The sequence below is a fragment of the Lepidochelys olivacea genome (genome assembly GCF_965140295.1).
Source record: "Lepidochelys olivacea isolate rLepOli2 genome assembly, chromosome: 2".
Lineage (NCBI taxonomy): Eukaryota > Metazoa > Chordata > Testudines > Cheloniidae > Lepidochelys > Lepidochelys olivacea.
The window spans coordinates 235928102-235948172 of record NC_140412.1 but is presented as its reverse complement, the minus strand read 5'-3'; the positions used below and the strand labels follow the sequence as shown (position 1 = coordinate 235948172).

Here is a 20071-nt window from a genome sequence, read left to right as displayed (position 1 = left end):
ACCCTTTTCTTTAAAAAATAAAATAAAACCTCAGTTTCCTGAATGACCCATTCAGCTTTTTTTTGAATGATAGGAGTGTAAAAAAAAAATTTGATTGGATGTAATCTAAATATCTTCCAGGGAACCAGTAATATGTTAACTTTTAAATCCAGTGATACTTAATGGCAGTGGCTTTTTCTTAAAGGGGCTAATCATTCTGTTTTATGAGGATACCTTCAGGAAAGTTAGTGGCAGTTAAGTTTTGTGTGTGTTGTTCTCATGCTGGTTCCATCCGTTTACTCCTCTAACACGGTTAGCCCTCCTTTTGATGAGATGTATACAGTTTATAAATTGCTTCACCACTCCCATGGTGCTTTAGTTCCATTATTAGTTTTCCCCTTCTGTGCTGGAACACTAATATATAAAGAGCACAGTAGCAATATATTGATTTAAACATAATAGCATAAACAGAGCCACAAATACTACCCTAAATCGACTCTAAATGCAGTAATAGGAGAAGACAAACACTTCATGCTTAGACATAGATGTCTCATGTAATCCAGCCCTTTTAACTATTACCCAGATTCTCAGACTGACTTCACAGTTTCAGAGTAACAGCTGTGTTAGTCTGTATTCGCAAAAAGAAAAGGAGTACTTGTGGCATCTTAGAGACTAACCAATTTATTTGAGCATAAGCTTTCGTGAGCTACAGCTCACTTCATCGGATGCATACTGTGGAAAGTGTAGAAGACCTTTTTATACACACAAAGCATGCTCTCTCTAGTTAGTCTCTAAGGTGCCACAAGTACTCCTTTTCTTTCTTCACAGTGAAAGTTTCACTCCTTACCGGGGCTTGAGAGAGTTTAGGGACTCCCATTTTTCATTCTCTAGAGATTCCATCATCAGCTGCAGAACTCAAAAGGTCATCTATTTTGGTTGCATCACACCTCCAACTACCTTACTTTGAAAGATTCAAAACAGTCATCTCCTCTTGGAAACTAGCCCAAAAGGGAACATAAATGCGTCCTTGTGGATTACTTTGGCAACTTGTAGATGTCATCTTTGAAGTGTCCAAGAGCTACTGACTGTAACTTTGTCAGAAGGGTATTCTACTTTATGTTTAAATAAAACCACTGAGGTTGGATTCAGGAAAAGATCATTAAGCTATTTTTCATTTGGTGTCCCATCAATGGCAATGTATTTGAGCATTTGAAATAAATGGCAGCATGTTACAATTTGCTGTTCCTCACAAAACTGACTGCATTGTACTTTTTGAGAGAAGAGCAATTTATTTATTTGTAATGTGGGTTAATCTTGTTTTCTTTTTTAAATTAAAGGATGTGGACTTTCAGAAAGCATTAGACACTGTACCTCACCAAAGATTCTTAAGCAAAGTAAGCTGTCATGGGAGAAGAGGGAAGGTCCTCTCATGGATCAGTAACTGGTTTAAAAGATTAAAAAAAAGGATACGAATAAATGGTCAGTTTCCAGAATGGTAGATAGTGGTGTCCCCCAGGGATCTGTACTGGGACCAGTGCTGTTCAATATATTTATAAATGATCTGGACAAAAGGGTAAACAGTGAGATGGCAAAATTTACAGACTATATAAAATTACTCAAGAGAGTTAAGTCCAAAGTAGACTGCGAAGAGTTATGAAGGGATCTCTGAAAACTGGGTGACTGGATGATGAAATTCAGTGTTGATAAATGCAGAGTAATGCACATTGGAGAAAACAATCCCAACTATACATACAAAATGATGGATCTAAAGTAGCTGTTACCACTCAAGAAAGAGATTGTGGAATCATTGTGAATGGTTCTCTGAAAAAATCTGCTCAATGTGCAGTGGTGGTCAAAAAGCTAACCATGTTGGGAACCATTAGGAAAGGGACAGATAAGCCAGAAAATATCATAATGCCACTATATAAATGTATGGGATGCCCACACCATGATGGAGGACATGACAGAGGTCTATAAAATTATGAATATTTGGAGGAGATGTTATTTATTCGTTCACATAATTTCACACCCACTAGGCAGCAGGTTTAAAACAAACGTAAGGAAGTACTACTTCACACAACACTGTCAACCTGTGGAACTCATTGCCTGGGGATGTTGTGAAGGCCAAAAGTACAACGGGGTGCAAAAAAGAATTGGGTAAATTCATGGATGACAGGTCCGTTAATGCTTAGGGTTGCAACCTCATGGTCTGGGCATCCCTAACCTATGACTGCTAAAAGCTGGGAGTTGACAACAGCTGATGTATCACTTGATGACTGCCTGTTCTGTTCATTCCTTCTGAAGCACCTGGCATTGACCACTGTCCAAAGACAGGATACTGGGCTAGATGGACCATTGGTCTGACACAGTATGGCCGTTCTTATGTTCTGATGACGTGCAATTTAATCCTTCCCAAAACTGAAAATTGAGGGATTTTGAATTTGAATTTTGGTATTTCGGACATGGGTCATGGTGAGCAGAGGTGCTTCTTTTGTCAAGCTAACTATTGTTCCAAATGGTCCTGTATGTAGTCTGGGAAGGAGAAAACCAAGTAATTGCCAGCTGAACGTATCCAGATCTTAAAAATATACATCTAGCTTTACATACTTAATTATACCAAGAAGAAATAAAGTATTGCTCTCAGCCCCAAAACAGCTTTCAAAATTCAAAGTCCCTTGAACATACCCTTTTTTTTTTTTAATTCTCTCATGTTTTGAGATCAGATTTCTCTTTTAATGAACTGGCACTCACTTCCTGATTGTCAACAAGGGGTGGGAATAAGGACTCCGCAAAATAACAATTCTGCTGCTGCTTTCTCTTCTGCTGGTGGTGGGCCAACTCCCACCGGTTACTCTCCTAGTCGTAGAGTTTAAGGCCAAAATGGAGGTAATCTAGTCTGACCTCCTTTATATCACTGGCCACCAGTGCCACCCAGTTCCCGCAACTAAACCCAACAACCAAAATTACAGCCCATAGGAGGTTAAACTGTAACGTGCTGTGGGCAGAGAGTAGGCAGGATCAAGGTGCATCAATGCCAGGGCATTAATTAGAGAGACCCTGTCATAAATATAAAGGGAAGGGTAAACCCCTTTGAATTCCCTCCTGGCCAGGGGAAAGCTCCTCTCACCTGTAAAGGGTTAAGAAGCTAAAGGTAACCTCGCTGGCACCTGACCAAAATGACCAATGAGGAGACAAGATACTTTCAAAAGCTGGGAGGAGGGAGAGAAACAAAGGGTCTGTGTCTGTCTGTAGTCGTCTTGGCCGGGGATAGACCAGGAATGGAGTCTTAGAACTTTTAGTAAGTAATCTAGCTAGGTATGTGTTAGATTATGATTTCTTTAAATGGCTGAGAAAAGAATTGTGCTGAATAGAATAACTATTTCTGTCTGTGTATCTTTTTTGTAACTTAAGGTTTTGCCTAGAGGGGTTCTCTATGTTTTTGAATCTAATTACCCTGTAAGATATCTACCATCCTGATTTTACAGGGGGGATTTCTTTATTTCTATTTACTTCTATTTTTTATTAAAAGTCGTCTTGTAAAACACTGAATGCTTTTTCATTGTTCTCAGATCCAAGGGTTTGGGTCTGTGGTCACCTATGCAAATTGGTGAGGCTTTTTATCCAACATTTCCCAGGAAAGGGGGGGTGCAAGTGTTGGGAGGATTGTTCATTGTTCTTAAGATCCAAGGGTCTGGGTCTGTAGTCACCTAGGCAAATTGGTGAGGCTTTTTACCAAACCTTGTCCAGGAAATGGGGTACAAGGTTTTGGGAAGTATTTTGGGGGGAAGGACGCGTCCAAACAGCTCTTCCCCAGTAACCAGTATTAGTTTGGTGGTGGTAGCGGCCAGTCCAAGGACAACGGGTGGAATATTTTGTACCTTGGGGAAGTTTTGACCTAAGCTGGTAAAGATAAGCTTAGGAGGTTTTTCATGCAGGTCCCCACATCTGTACCCTAGAGTTATAAGGTTATAAGACCCAGATAATACTAGCAAGTCACCTGCATGCTGTGATGCAGAGGAAGGTGCGGGGAAAAAAAATCCCAAGGTGTCTCTGCCAATCTGACCTGTGGGAAATTCCTTCACAATACCACATACGGTGATTTAGAGCCTGGGCATGTGAGCAAGAACCAGTCAGCTAAGCACCGGAGAGAGAATGCTTGGTGCCACCTCAGAGCTTTAGAATGCACTGTCCAGTGTTCCATTACCAGCTGTTTCTATCTGTGATGCTTCAGAGGAAGGAGACTTTAAAAAAAAACCACCCCAAGAATACATTGGTTATGTGAAACTGAGGGAAGATTTCCACTTCTCCAACCTGCTTTTACTGAGGCTGTAGCTACAGTAACAGCGTCAAATCTAAGGAAAATTTTGGGGTTGTGGAAGAGGAGCACTAGGGTATCAGATGACCCTGGAGGCTGTCAATGTCCTTGAGAGAGGGCCAACAAAGAAATCAATAATGTCAAACTGCGATGGTGTTTTTTGTGGTGCAGACAAGTCCACAAGGAAGTGAACCTAATCTGTCAATTTATTTCATATAGACATCTAGCTATTATTGGATCGTCCCCCTCTATTCGACATTGGTGAGGCCTCATCTGGAGTACTGTGTCCAGTTTTGGGCCCCACACCACAAGAAGGATGTGGATAAATTGGAGAGAGTCCAGCGAAGGGCAACAAAAATGATTAGGGGACTGGAACACATGAGTTATGAGGAGAGGCTGAGGGAGCTGGGATTGTTTAGTCTGCAGAAGAGAAGAATGTGGGGGGATTTGATAGCTGCTTTCAACTACCTGAAAGGGGGTTCCAAAGAGGATGGCTCTAGACTGTTCTCAATGGTAGCAGATGACAGAACGAGGAGTAATGGTCTCAAGTTGCAGTGGGGGAGGTTTAGATTGGATATTAGGAAAAACTTTTTCACTAAGAGGGTGGTGAAACACTGGAATGCGTTACCTAGGGAGGTGGTAGAATCTCCTTCCTTAGAGGTTTTTAAGGTCAGGCTTGACAAAGCCCTGGCTGGGATGATTTAACTGGGAATTGGTCCTGCTTTGAGCAGGGGGTTGGACTAGATGACCTTCTGGGGTCCCTTCCAACCCTGATATTCTATGATTCTATGATCGTAACTAGTCTTCAGTCACTACCCACCTGGTGCTGAAAGTCTGTGTCCCTTTACTAATTACCTGAATCATGTAGCTTCCCTCAAACTAATGGGTCCATATTGATCTTCCATGACATTTTATTATCCTTTCAAACTATGAAATATTTTGTAATCAAGTATATTTCAACAGAAGTTGTATTTTGACTGTAATCTTGGGGTGTTTGGTTAATTGAGGCTTTTAGCTTTTGAATTAAAGCAAACATTTATTGCCCACAGAAGTTAATGTAAAGCTTTACCAGTAAACAGTTGGGGATGGGAGATGTTGCAGGTATTATGCCCAAGGAATAGGGAGATGAAGAGGATAGAAATATATAGTATTAACCTGCTCAGTAAATCCTGTTTTATGGCATTAAGGAATGATATTTAGAAAATATCATTTCCATCACATAAATGACCAATTTAAAGAGACATTTAATATCCTATGAAAACATCAGTAATATGTTGGGGCTTTTTCATTTAAATGAACCCCGTTGAGTTGTATTCTTGGCACAAATGTGATCTTGGCACAAATAAACTAAACAGTGATGCTGCAAGATGAGTGACAAGATGCATCCCTCTTTTAAAAGAGAACTGTCTGATCTAGTGCTCCCCTGTTCATGCAGAATAGTGAAGGGCAGGAATAGGCAAGAGCACAATTAAATGGATTAGTAAAGAAATGAAATCTTAAGAAAATGCAACTGGCTGGGGAGGGAAGAAGCCATGCCAATGGCTCAGTTCTCCAAGGGGGTACCTGAACAAGCAAAGTACTTAAACATGTGCTTATCTTAAAGTGTGCAGGTGGTCCCATTGAAATAATTCAGACTTTTATGTGCTTAAAGTTAAGTATGTGCTCAAATGTGTCTGTGGATTGGGGCCAATGGGCGCAAATTCTCAGGTTACAAAGTTTACCATGATGATCTTTGAAATCGCTTATCCCAGCATGTTGTTTTAGATGTTTCTGAAATGGAACTGTGTGTTTTTAATTAAAATTTGACCAAGTGTGGTGGTTTCAGGTAATAACCCTGGAAAGAAAAAGAAAAACTGGCTTTGCATTTTAGTAGTTCTAGTGCCAAATGGCATAAAAAAGTAGTGAAAATTACAAAAATGAATGAACATCTTATGTTCATTATTTAGTGTAATATGAGTTGATAAAACATTTATTTACTTAAAATAGGATGAAATTTTCTTATTAGAGATCCATTGTGTTAGGTGCTGTACAAATAGTCTCTTTGCTGAAAAGTTTTGCATACAAATATACAAACAAAAACAGGCAGAGGATGAGGGAGAGGGATAGAATTATAGTGTTTTTTATGATGTAGATTATTCTTACTCAACTTGATTAAAAACAGGGTTTTCTTCTAAATAATGGCTGCATTTCCCTTTATCTTATGAGTAGAGCACGGTTTCTCAAAGTTCATTGCACCGCAACCCTCTTTTGGACACCCCCCCCGCCCCCCCCAAAAAAAAAATTATTACATGATCCCAGGAGGAGGGACCGAAGCCTGAGACTGCCCAAGCCCCATTACCCCGGGTGTGGGGGGACCAAAGCCCAAGGGCTTCAGCCCCACACAGGGGGCCTGTAACCTGATCCCCACTGCCCAGGACTGAAGCACTTGGGCTTCAGCCCTGCATGGTAGGGCTCAGGCTTTGACCCTGGGCCCCAGCAAGTCTAAGCCAGCCCTGGCGACCTCATTAAAATGGGGTTGCGACCCACTTTGGAGTCCCGACCCACAGTCTGAGAACCTCTGAAGTTAGGGTGACCAGACAGCAAGTGTGAAAAATCGGGATGGGGGTGCGGGATGTCAGGCGTCTATATAACACAAAGCCCCAAGTGTTGGGACTGTCCCTGTAAAATCAGGACATCTGGTCACCCTAGCTGAAGCAGAGCAACAGATTTACAGGGGAAGTATAATTATAGTTCTACAGCATGCTTTCATAGAACTGAATCATATTTTTATGGGAAGTAGGAATGTATACAAAGATGCAGTTCTTTTGGATCATTAAAAAGAGAAATTTTGTGAGTGCTGTGCTTCCAAAACTCTCAATGCATTCCTATGTGTTTGGCAACTCTTGTCATCAGGGCCTTAAACGGGGTAGCGCTTTTAAAAAATCAAAAGGTCACTACTGTAATTTAAGCCAAACCACAGTGGCTAATTTTTGTAAACACATCTTTTAGTGCAACAGGTTTGAGACACTATATTAGTCTTTCACATATTAAACTATTAAGAGGAACTAAAAGACTGAAAAGAATATGCAAATTTTCCACCAATATATTTTCAACTGTACGCAAATAGAGATATGAATGCCAGAAAATGTATATTGATGCACGTAAGATTCTTGAACCTATTTTTAAAATTCATCATTGACTGGCTGATTAAAGCTGTTAAAATTTTTCAGACTAAATAATAATATTACCAGTATCTCATCATTCATTTCCTCCACTTATAGTATTATTGGGACAGTAATAAAACTCAGTGCTTTCACTTCCTTAAATGTTACAGTATTTCTGTGCAGGCCCGTAACTGGGATTATAAAAGGAAGGATTTAATTAATACAAGTGTGGAAACTCCTCACTCTGTTTTTTCTCCACTGAAAATGAAGCTTGGACTGAATTAGCTCATTAGGGAATTCTCCCAATCCCTCAGAGCCCTTTTTAACCAACTCTCGTTTCTTCACAATAGTGAGCCTGCTCTGTACAGATATTAAGCAGCTGTGATCGTAAATCATATACCTTTGTGTACATAATATGTTTAAAAAAAGTATCAGCCCTATTTTGAGCATCGTCAGACAGTTAGTTATCTTCTGAAGCATGTTAATAGTTCAACATCCAGGTTTCTGTCAGTACATAATTATTACATTTCCAGTCTCTTGTAGTTTGAGGCATCTCCAGATCTTGTCAGTTTAGATCTTAGCATTTTTTTTCTTCAAAGTTCATGAAGCATTGTTGATGGTGGACATATTTTACAAAGATGCAAACTCCAACACAGTTTATAACTTAAGTCTGATGGAGAACGTTAACATTAGCTTAGTCCAGGAAGGAGAACTATTTTGGTTTTTTGCCTTACAAACGGGCAAAATTCTTCCTGGTCTTAATTATTTTGCATGATAATAGTCTGTTATTTCATTTGCATGTTTCTGGGTGTCTTTCCTTCCTTCTCATTTCTTTTTAAATTTTATTGGGAGCCTGTCAAGATCACATATATCCACTTATATAAAAGTATAAAAATAGTTTTTATATTCTGCTATAGGGAAAAACATATAGATAAAAAAACTATTAGGGTGCAACATGTAATGGAAACACAGCTTGTTCCTGTTTTGTGAGGGGTGGAAAAAAATGAAACCAATCACATGGGGAGGATGTTTCTGCAGAATCATCCCTCTAATTTCAGATATATAGTGTGAAAGCAGCTGCAGTCAGCTGACAGCTTGTGGTTATGTTCAGATACATGTGGGGAAGGGGTGCACTGTTTCAAATGCATAATGAAGACCTCATTTCGTCATCTGGAAGCAGGGATGGTAGCAGCTAAGGGGAGATGAGACAGTAATGTTGCTCTAGTGGAAGGGAAGCCTTGTTACACATAACCAGAGCACTCTGCATGCAGCAGTAAAGATGCACCAAGACAACATGGCACAAATGTATTTTGCTTTCCGGAGCGGGTAGAGAATAAACGCAAGAAGCAGGAGATGGACATGTCCACAAAGAACCTGAAGTTATTTTTTTATACTCCACTGCCCTTTACCTCTGTTGGTACCTTCCAGAGAAATTGGTATTAGATGTATTTTTAGCTTGCTGTATCCAGAATCAGTATGACAACATAATTCTGTCTTTACATCTGTAAGCAGCTTTTACTATATTTTCCTATTTTCTGCCAGCTGCAGTTTACAAAGGATGTCACAGCACTGGTAAGAAATGTACACAGTAGCAATTTCTCAGATTTTTGTAAGGCATGTTTTTCTTAAGATTTATAAGAAGCCAGAATATTAAAACCTGCGAGATGCTGGAAATGAGCTCGATATGCTGATCAGCTAAATTCCCTTCATAGCGTATAACCCTGTTAATTTGTAGAGTATGCCTGTGTTACTTGGTTGATTTCTTTTCAGTTTGCTTTAATATTCTGCACTTAACTAATGCTCAACATAATGTTTTTTGCAGCAGTGTTTTAAGTGCCTCGCCCTCCCCCTCAGTACTTTGCTCTCAGTCTTATGTTTATGGCTGCACTATGGCTTTTACAACCTGTCTAATGCTAAGACAAGTCATGTTGATTGTCTGAATTGAGCATGTTATGATTTGAGCAGGAAATGCTGTAATATGATACCACACCTAAACTGTATAAAAGATCTGGGAAATCATTTTAGTCATTTGCTGTATTGGCAAGATTGGAATTGTCAGCTCTCTATTTCATCACATTTTAATTAAACCAAGTAATGCTAAAGTTTTAAAATAACGTAGTAGTTTTTAAATGTTGTTTGACTTTGATTTTGTGTATATGCTGTTGGTTTTGCAATGATTACAGAAATGTCTCTTGATGCAAAAGGGAGACTGATGAAACGTGCAAAATGTAATCTAACCATTTTTCTTAGGAGTCAGGCTCTTAAACACAAGGTAAGATGTGAATTATTAAACATACACAGCAAATTAATTCGAAATTTTAGTTTGCATTTTACGGTAATGGTGTATAGACAATAGTAGGTACGCATGTATTTTCAAATTTATATCTGTCAATTTAAGCAACTAATTTTATAATAGTGTCATTTATTGAATGTCTTCTATAACATGTAAGATTGTTTAAAGGGTGGTGGGTGTTGGCTGGCAACAAAGATGTTATCAGTCACTCTAATTTATTCATTTTACATTTAGCAACAGTGCCTTTTACATATGAGAATCTATATTACAGGAAGAAGTAGATAGCATTTGTATACAATCTTTTAAATGGCAAGACAACAGAGAATATTCTAGTGCTGGTTAAATTTATTATGCAGTCATTTAACCTGTCGATTGCTGTGAAATCCTGGCTCTCAGCATCAAGAGGCTTAAAAGGGAGGAATATTTGAAGTAGTATGGTTGGAGGAAATTGGGTGGTGGTGGGGATTAATCCTTTAGTTTGTGCTCACAAATCTTGGGAAATGTCTCATCTACCTGCATTGATTTTTAGAAATTTGTAATTCATTTGGTTTCTAAAGTGAGTTTTTTGTTTTTTTGTTTGCTGTAGTGACTTCACATGTTACATTTCCAAACAGCAAGGAAGCATTAAGGGAAGAAATGTACTATTTTTATACATTTTTAAACTGTGCTGTTATTTAAGATCAAGTGTAGTATGAATTTAATATCCAAGCTGTCTTCTCTCTAGGGACTTTATCCTGCCATTGCAGGAGAATGGACTCAGTGTGGTGATCTTTCCATCTCTGTTTTCTATGAATTAACACTTTTTTAAATCGTCCATCCACAGGCATATTCCCAAGATGCCTACCTGAAAGGCAATGAAGCCTATAGTGGCAATGCTCACAACATTCCTGAACCACCACCAATATGTTATCCTCGACTAACATCCACAGCTTCTGTCATGGCACAGTCTGTAGACATACCGCCTTCTGACTCTTCATTGGGCAAGCAACAAGCCACTAGACCAGTACGAACATTGATGCAACCAGACAGGGCCTATAGAATGGAAATACAAGTGCCTCCATCACCAACAGACATTGCAAAATCAAATACAGCTGTGTGTGTTTGCAATGAAACCATAAGGACTGTTGTTGTGCCTTCTGAGAAGGCTGTAGATTTGCCATCGTGTAGAACCAATCATGCTGGTCCATCACACAGGACGGAGGAAGTGAGGTATGGCTTAAAGGATCAAACCACTTTAAAAACAAAAGCATGGACCACATCACCACCATCTTCAGTGTCCACTGCCGTTGTACTTCCTCAGACTCCACTTACAAGGCCAGTAGATCCCACTGGAATGACAAGTAAATCTGGAAATTATGGAGGACACCCAGAAGGGATCTCAAGCACTAGACCACCTGCAGGTTCTCCCCCAACCTCTACTAATCACTATACTTCTCCAAACTCCCACCAGCACATAGACTGGAAAAACTACAAAACCTACAAAGAGTACATTGATAACAGACGTTTGCACATGTACGGCTGCCGAACAATACAGGAAAGATTGGATAGTTTGAGAGCGGCCTCTCAAAACGCAACTGATTATGTGGTGCCAAATCGCACTATTTCACAGGTACGACGCAGAAGCACCTCTCATGATAGGGTTCCACAGTCTGTTCAGATCCGACAACGGAGCGTGTCCCAGGAAAGACTTGAAGATCCTGTGTTGATGAAAGAGTGGCCAAGAAGTGCTTCACAAGATGCATTAACTTCGCCATCTATTAGTTCTAGGAGCCACAGAACTCAGTCGTGGGATTACCTTGGCAAGCAGGGTGAAACAGAAAATTTTTGTGCTGAGAATCTTGTTGCAGATTCAAATGAAGACAGAAAAAAGACTTACAAGTGGACTGGATTTACTGAGCAAGATGATCGGCGAGGTATTTATGAAAGATCTAGACAGCACGCATTTCATATGTCCCTTCGAGGTCCCCATTTTTCTGTGGCTCCAGGTGCTTATAATTCAGACAGGCGAAAAAGCAATAGAGCCTCTGTGTCTGCTTCTCAGTTCCAGAAAGTTCCATCAGATGTAAAAACACTGCAGCCGACTAGGGATTTTCAAATAGCTGGTGGCATTTCAAAGCCTACAACCACCTCACAAGAGAGACTGTCTCTTGTGACAGACAAAAGTTCTAAAAGTAACTCTTTGAAGACCTCTGTTCCCTATGCAGAAAAATCTTCACTTCCCATTAATCAGAGCCTGGATATTGTGGCCAAAGACCAAAGAGCAGTAAATCACTTGCATCAGAGTGATCTGTTAAATCAGCAATCAAGGATCCGAGGAGAAGATGCCCCAGACCACAAAACAGAAATTGGCAAGAGCATCCAACCCCTCACTTCAACTGCAGCTTCTGCCAGACTTGTCCAACAGATGAGCGAGAGCTCAGCTACCTCTGATAACTTAGATGTTTCCTTTAGACAAAAAATTCAACATTTTGAAAGGGAAAATGCACAAGAGCCTGAAATTCAGCAACCAGATGTTCCGGAAAATGACACAGAAACAGTTGTCTTCCGGGAAAAATCTCCTTCTGGTCACCAGACTCCACAGCCTTTGAGACAACAATCCTACATCCTAGCAGTAAATGACCAGGAGGCTGTCTCAGACACTACCTGTTGGTTACCTAATGATGCACGTAGAGAGGTGCATATAAAAAGAATTGAAGAAAGGAAAGCATCAGGTTCCAGCCCACCTGGTGATTCCTTGGCATCCATTCCATTTATAGGTGAGCTAAACAGATTATACATATTACACTGATACAATTAAAGTATATTGTTTTACTACTTTGTCTCTAATTGATAGGGTTTAAATCAAGAGAACAACATTCAGGTGGCTAATTAGAAGTCATTTAAACCTTCCCTCTGTGTGGATCTTTTCCAACACTACTTAACCAAATAGACATTTAGGATGGTAAACACTGGAGTATTTTTCAGAAGAGGAAAAATATTTCATTCGTTGTGTGCTGTATAGTATGTCTAGGAAAACCCATTGTGATTCAAAATGTTTCTCTAGAATTTTCTTCAATTTCTTCCACAACTCCCAAAATTATATACCTTTTTCTGGTTTTTACTCCACGATCTGATCTGATCTTATTTGCAGTGGAGCATTGTGCATGTGATCATTTTTTATTCATTAGAAATAATTCAGCAGAATCAGTGCTTATAATGCTTTTCAAAACACTGTAAAATATAAGGTTGCTGCCCCAAGGACCGTTAGTCTTTCTTAGAAAATGATTGGTGGTGTGGTGATATGGGTGAGGATAATTGTAATAACGATTTGTGAAAAAAACCTGGTCTTAAGGGATTTGATTTATAAGTAGGGGGAAGCTGTTCATTGCCAGGACTTGGGGAGGGAGGAGCTGTTCCAGGTGTAAGCGGTGGAACAAAAGATGGTGCAAATCTGCAAGCAGGGAACAATTAATAGGATTGAGTAAGAGCAGGATGAATGGAAGGTCATGAAGGTTGTCATGGGCAGAGACATAAATGGGGACAGAGTTGTACAGAGCCAAGAAGGTTAGAATAAGAAGCATGACGTTGGTGTGGAAGGGAAAAGGACGCCCACAAGGGACTTAAGAAGCAGCAAGTAAAGAGCTTTGCAGTGTTCTGGGTAGATGAGAAGGCACAGAGCGAGTTACAGAGAAGAGGACATTTCAGTATTAAGGGTAAGATGTGTTTCTGTTGTATTCAGGTTAAGTTGCACTCATCACCATATCATCTGAGTTGTGGTAGTTATGCTTATTCTTTAATCCATTGGAAACCTAGGCTCTGCCGACCTTTTCCCACACATGCTGATTTGCATCTGGCTGCATCATCTTGAATGTAAACATGCACAGTATTTTCCATGTAGTAAATATCAAGCTTCGCTTCCCAGGTTAATTTAGGTGAAGATTAATTAATTGACATTGCTTGAAAGGTTGAGTAATGCAAGGGAGTATCAGATGTATTGTCATGCAGCCCTCTTGGGTCATGGGTCCATGGCAACCGTTTTTGTCTAGAACTAATAGGTAAACTTCCCAACCAAGCTGGGAGTCACTTCATGATATCCAACATGAAATAGTGAAGAGAATTTTTGTGTATTGGAGGGCAAAGGTCTCTCAGAGAATGCATATTATTTTCTTCTTTAGCTTTAACAGAGGAACTTTCTCTGTGAATGGACAGGTGGTTTTTCATACTGTCAAGTTGGTATAGAAAGCATATAAGTTGTTTGTTTGTTTTGATTGATTGGTACATCCTCACCATTAATTATTACACAAGCCCACGTTTCTTCTTAGTGCATTAGCATAAGACAGCAAGGCATGTAACCAATAAACATTTATTGTGTGCGGGGGGAGTATATTTTGTATCTCAAAAGCTTAGTGCTCTTTCACTGTTAAAGGTCTTAGTTTGTCACATATGCAAGTTTTACATGAAGTCTGACTTAGGTATATTAAGAGGTTCTGTATGGTTTCATGCATAGATTATATATATCTTGTTTGAGTGGTTAAGAACTCTCTAACCACATACTATTTAAATGTCATACTGTCACAGGCAAATAATGCCACGTTACAATAAAAGATTGTGTAAAAAGGGTTGGGTTTAATTTAAACAAAAAAGATTTCCCAAGAACTTGTGACAAATGTGGCTTACTTCCAGATTTTAAACAGGTATGAAGATTAAAATCCAAAGGAGCTTTCAATTATGACAGAGGTATTTAATTTTGGTAATGGCTCTCTGCAAGATACAAGAAAGAGTTGATGGTTTTTTTTTTTGTCTGCTGTCTCAACACCGTGTGATCCTGTGAGGTTTCCATAAGCTATGCAGCTGTCTCTTGGATGTGAGACCTCCAAAGAACATAAGGAAGTGATGCTATTGATTCAGTAGGGGTACACCCTTGAGTCACCTAATTATTACGCATGATACTAGGAATCCATATGCTGCTTTAAATGCAGTCTTTTGGAGATGATTTTTTACTGAGGCTCCAGCTACTTGTGTTCGTTAAAGATCAAATGGCACTTTTTAAAAGAATAGAGCGGTATTAGTTACTAATAATGTGCCTTGAATAATTAACATTCTATCAACCCTTGAAGGTGTAGGTGGGTACAGTATTCTTCACTTCTGTTTTAAACCATTGTGTGGTGTTGCTACATTTGGCCCCAATGGTGACTATATTTCAATGGATGAAGAGTTCCCTTGTTATATTCTGAATATAATTGGTTAAGCATTTTTTAAGTCTTTTGAGTAAAAGTTACTTGGAAAATCTAAGGGATTTTCTATTTACTATACGGTGGAAGAGAGAAGAATATTGATTTTGTGTAAAATTTTATCCTGGTTTTGGCAAACTGCTTCCTCAGGGCTTTATCTGCAGAAGTATGTACACTGGTATCCACTTGGTATAAAATACTGATCTTGTTAGTACAGTGGAACTGGGTTCCAGACTATCTAGGTGTATTATCCAGACTTAAATGCCTAGGGAATAAAAACTTGCTGATGTTATGTAGAGTTGACGTTTTAAATAGACAGATTTTGCTCCTTCTATTATTATTACTTTTCTGTTCCTAAAACAAAATAAACATGATCCAGTTGTTCTAGATGACTTGTTTAGATTTTGGTGAAGATGGGGGAGGATTTGACCAGGAGCAAAGTACTATTAGCCAGCAGGCAGGGAGAATGGGTTGTTTTCAGGGTATTCTGTGGGATCGCATCTTACTGTTTTGCATCCTTCACAGAAATCCAACCAAACTTTCCTTCAGACTAATGCCTTCCAGTTTCTTGCTACACCTAGGGATGTTCAGCTATAGCATGCCTCTTAAAAGTATTCCTTTCATAAAATTGGCCTCTTGAGGAAGGTGGTTTAATAACTGATTTGAATCAGTAAGAAAGATACATTGCTTTAAATAACCTATTTTAATCTTGCTTTCCATTTGTCCTCTTTAGTAATTTTCCTAAGAATTATACCAACCAATAAGTTGATTCTTATTGGTTGGTATAATTTGGCATATATGCACTATATCTGCACATGTTTATTTAAACAAGTATATAGCTTAACATAATTTTATTCAGATTCTTAATTTGTATAGTGTGTATTGTGTTAAATGGTGAATGATTTTTTTTATATACTAGATAATTGATTTTTTTTTACTTGTGATTTGTATCCAGCTGCATTTGGATGGAAATTGGAATTTAATTGAAAATGCACAGAAACGGCCTTTTACATTTTTATTGGTTAAATAAAGCTACCTTATATGTTCAGAATACATAAGAGGAAAAAATAAGCTTATCAAAATATGATCTGCATTTAAAACTGATTTATAAAACAAAGAAGTGCTATCAGTAGTTAGTCAATTGAACTAATTGTTCCTGGTCACCATGTCCTTCAAGATTTTAAAACCAGTAGATCTCATCCTCCCACCTCTTTTTTATCCTAATCAGTTTCTCAAGCTTTATCTCGAGCATTTCCTGCTTTTGCAATCCCAGATGGTTTCTCAAGCGCTGAATGAATGAGGAACTGAACTAGTTAAATAAACTGATATTAAGAAAATATTTTCAACACCTGCAAAAGAGGCTACTACGGTCAAAAGCCTGATGAGCACTTCAACAAATTCTGGCATCAGATGGTTAGACAGGGAGCGATTTCCACCAGTTTAGCGGTTTGACTTTCTTTAAAACTTCAGCAGCAACCCTGTACTACATGAATATTATTTTTATTTAATGTAAATTATTTGAGTAGATGATAGTAATGTTAGGATTTAATTTCAAATTTAATTTCATAATTTCAAATTTAATTTTAATTAGATTTTCAAAAAGAAAAAGGTATTTAATTTAAATTTAAAAATCGGGTGTAAATAAAGCCCAATTCTTATAAGAAGATAAATTTTTACCTGCCCTGCTCTTGAGTGCATTTCTTTCATGTATACAATAAGCAGCAAATTACTTGTAAAATTTCAATCTTTCTGTCAAAGGCATGCCAGTATTTTTAATATATTAAGACTGATAATGTGTCAGTCTCCCAGGAAGTGGCATCATTTAAGTCCATTACCAATATATGTGGTACTGTAGTTGTGTATAATTTAGAGAAACTTGGACAAATGTACAATAGCTTCCTTTATTTTCTTTGTTTACAGATACAGAACATTGGTAGTCCAGAAGGTTAATAGGAGTCAAAAATATGTTCAATGTTTTTGGTCTCTAGTTCAGGTCTCTCCTGTCTGTTCAGCTAAATTCTTTTCACTAAAAAAAACCCTTGGCCATAGCAAACTGTAATTAAATGCATGTCTGCCCAAGTGACTCCAAACCAGAATGCTGTTAAGTGTGTACGTAAGTGGTTAATAAAACATGCTTCAGTAGGATTCCAAGTTTTTGGCATCTGAATCATCATCCTTATTTTATTTGTATTTTTTCAGTATTTACTCTGTCTAGCTGTTACTCATTATTCTTCTTAAAATGTATTCTGCTGTTCATTGATGCCAGCCACTGTTACACAAGTTCCAAAGCGGAATTGTAAGTCAGTTTGCCTGATTTTTAGGAGCGTTTTATCAAATATTTATCTTCGAGTTTTTGCATGATCCCTTTATGACCTATTTGTCTGTACACTTTTTACTTTATGATGTTAAACAAAAAATATTTTTGATCTTTTGTTACATCACAGCTATGGTTGACTTGTTTCTGTTGTGGTGGCTAATTAATTCTGGCTCATTTTCCCCCTTGCACCCATTTTGATTCCTTTCCTAGTTTCCTGCCCCTGATTTCTTTATAAAGTAAAGTAATTGCAGTAATACTTCTTTTGCTGAATTTCTAAAACACCTTTCATCTGGGGATCTCAGAATGCTTTTCAGTGATCGATTTAATCTCCCAAAACCCATCTATATTGTGCTTGTGTGGTGGTATGTTCTCCTGCAGTGGAGGAGTCAGCAACAGAGCCATTCGTAGAACCCAGCAATCCCAACTGCTGTTTTAAATGCTGGCCTGCACGTATGATCTGACATATTTGACAGTTTCTTATGACCAGGTACTTTTAACTTAAAAAAGTCTTCCCCATTTACCCCTTGAATAAAAATAATAGTTTTAACACCGCAACCTCCCTTCCCAAGGTGTTTGGGCCCATGTATAGAATAGAGTGGTTTCAAATACACTGAAAACACCTATAATAACTATTCTTTTAAAATTGAAAAGTAACTAAAGCATATTTAAGAAATGCAATACAGAAAAGATGGTGGTAGTGTCTTAATGAACTCGGGCACCAGTATATCTGTTTTCACCATCATGTTTTGTAGATGGATAACTTGTCCCAGCCAGTACTTGATGCCCTATAATGAGCGTACGCTTTTGTTGTGTAAGTCCCATATATTGTAAGTTTGGACAATTTATTTGAGGTATTGCTCCATCAGTACACTACTTTTGCCTAGATATGTTTTATTATTAAGTGTGAGTTGGGCTGCAGTTGTCCATTCTTTGATAGTTTTTATAAAGAAAATAAAATGCACTGGAATAGGTAAATCTATACAATGTTAGGAAATTTGGGGGCAAATAGCTGATGTAGTCATATCATATGATAGGTTTCAGTGGTAGCCGTGTTAGTCTGTATCAGAAAAAAAAAAACGAGGAGTCCTTGTGGCACCTGAGAGACTAACAAATTTATTTGGGCATAAGCTTTCGTGGGCTAGAACCCACTTCATCAGATGTATGAAGTAAAAGGTACAGGAGCGGGTATAAATACATGAAAGGATGTGGGTTGCTTTACCAAGTGTTAAGTCAGTCTAATGAGATAAATCAATTAACAGCAGGATACCAAGGGAGGAGAAATAACTTTTGAAGTGGACTCTTTCCATTCCACTAGTATCTCTGGAGGATGTTGAACAGAGACTACTAATGTTAGGAATTTTTAAATCAGCAGGTCCAGATAACTGTCATCCAAGAGTTTTAAAAGAGCTGGCTGGGGAGCTCACTGGACCATTAATGTTGATTTTCAATAACTCTTGGAAAACTGTGGAAGTTCTGAAAGACAGCTAATGTTTTTGTGCCAATATTTTAAAAAGGTAAATGGAATGACCTGTGTGGTTGTAGGCCTGTTGTCTGACATGGATCCTGAGCAAGATACTGGAGCATCTGATACTGGACTTGATTGATTAAGAATGAAACAAGGGTAATATAATTAATGCAAGTCAACCTGGGGTTTATAGAAAATAGATCATGTCAAAATAATTTGATTTTTTTAAAATGAGATTACAAGTTTTGATTGATAAAGGTCATAGTATTCATGTAATAGACTTCTTTAGGGCATTGGACTTGTTACTGAACATTTTGATTAAAAAAAATGAAATAAAACTAACATAGCATGCATTAAATGGATTAAAAGGTGGCTAGATGGTAAGTCTCAAAAATATAATCATAAATGGGTTCATTGTGCGGGAGTGTTCCCAGTGAGGTCCTGCCAGGATCAGTTCTTGGTCCTATGCGAATTAACATTTTTATTAATGACCAGGAAGAAAACAAAATAATCACTGATAAGTTTGAAGATTGCATAAAAATTGGGGGAGTGGTAAAAAGGAAGAGGACAGTCACTGATTCAGAGAGATCTGGATTACTTAGTAAACTGGACACCAGCAAACAATATGCATTTTAGTACAGCTAAAATTAAATGTATATACCTTAAAATAAAGAATGTAGGTCATACTTTCAGGATGGGGGACTCTATCCTGCAAAGTAGTGACTCTAAAAAAAAGATTTGAGGGTCATGGTGGGTAATCAGCTGAAACATTTAACTTCCAGTGTGAGGCTGTGGCAAAAAGGGCTACTGTGATCCTGGAATGCATAAACGGGGTGGGGGGGAGAGGTTATTTTACCTCTGTATTTTGCATTGGTGCAACTGCTGCTGCAATACAGTGTCCAATTCTTGGGTCCATGATTCACGAAGGATATTGATAAATTGGACAGGGTTCAGAGAAGAGCCACAAGAATGATTAAAGAATTAGAAAACATGCCTTATATGAACTGTTGATAGTTTTGGGGCTGCATTTTTATAAAGAATAAAGCAAACTCTATTAGGAGTTTAACAGTTAAATTACACCTAAAAAGTAAGATAATTGTTCCTTTTGTGGGAATTATTTATGAACTGAATTATGAGGAAACAATGAGAAACCATTTGAATGTAAATGTTTAATTTGCAGTAGATGAAACTGATCTTTTGCATATTTGCAGTGATTGACTGAATTATACAAGTGTGTGCCGTCCCACTGCCAGAAAAACTTTTGTGGCTCTTACTACCCCACCAATGAAAAGGATCTATTTTTGTTTTTGTCAATTGTTTGAGTTCCTTGTGCTTTGCCAGCATAGTTT

The 20071-nt window shown here is 38.2% G+C and overlaps 1 protein-coding gene across 4 annotated transcripts in view; it reads left to right on the top strand.

The window, feature by feature from the left end:
• The window catches only part of ARHGAP21 (Rho GTPase activating protein 21), a 195561-nt gene that overhangs the window by 136180 nt on the left and 39310 nt on the right, over positions 1-20071 (top strand). For all 4 annotated transcript variants that reach the window (XM_084621857.1, XM_084621856.1, XM_084621858.1 and 1 more), the window contains one exon: positions 10554-12486. In XM_084621857.1, the coding sequence (XP_084477983.1) occupies positions 10554-12486 (1933 nt within the window). The remainder of the gene's footprint in view (positions 1-10553; positions 12487-20071) is intronic.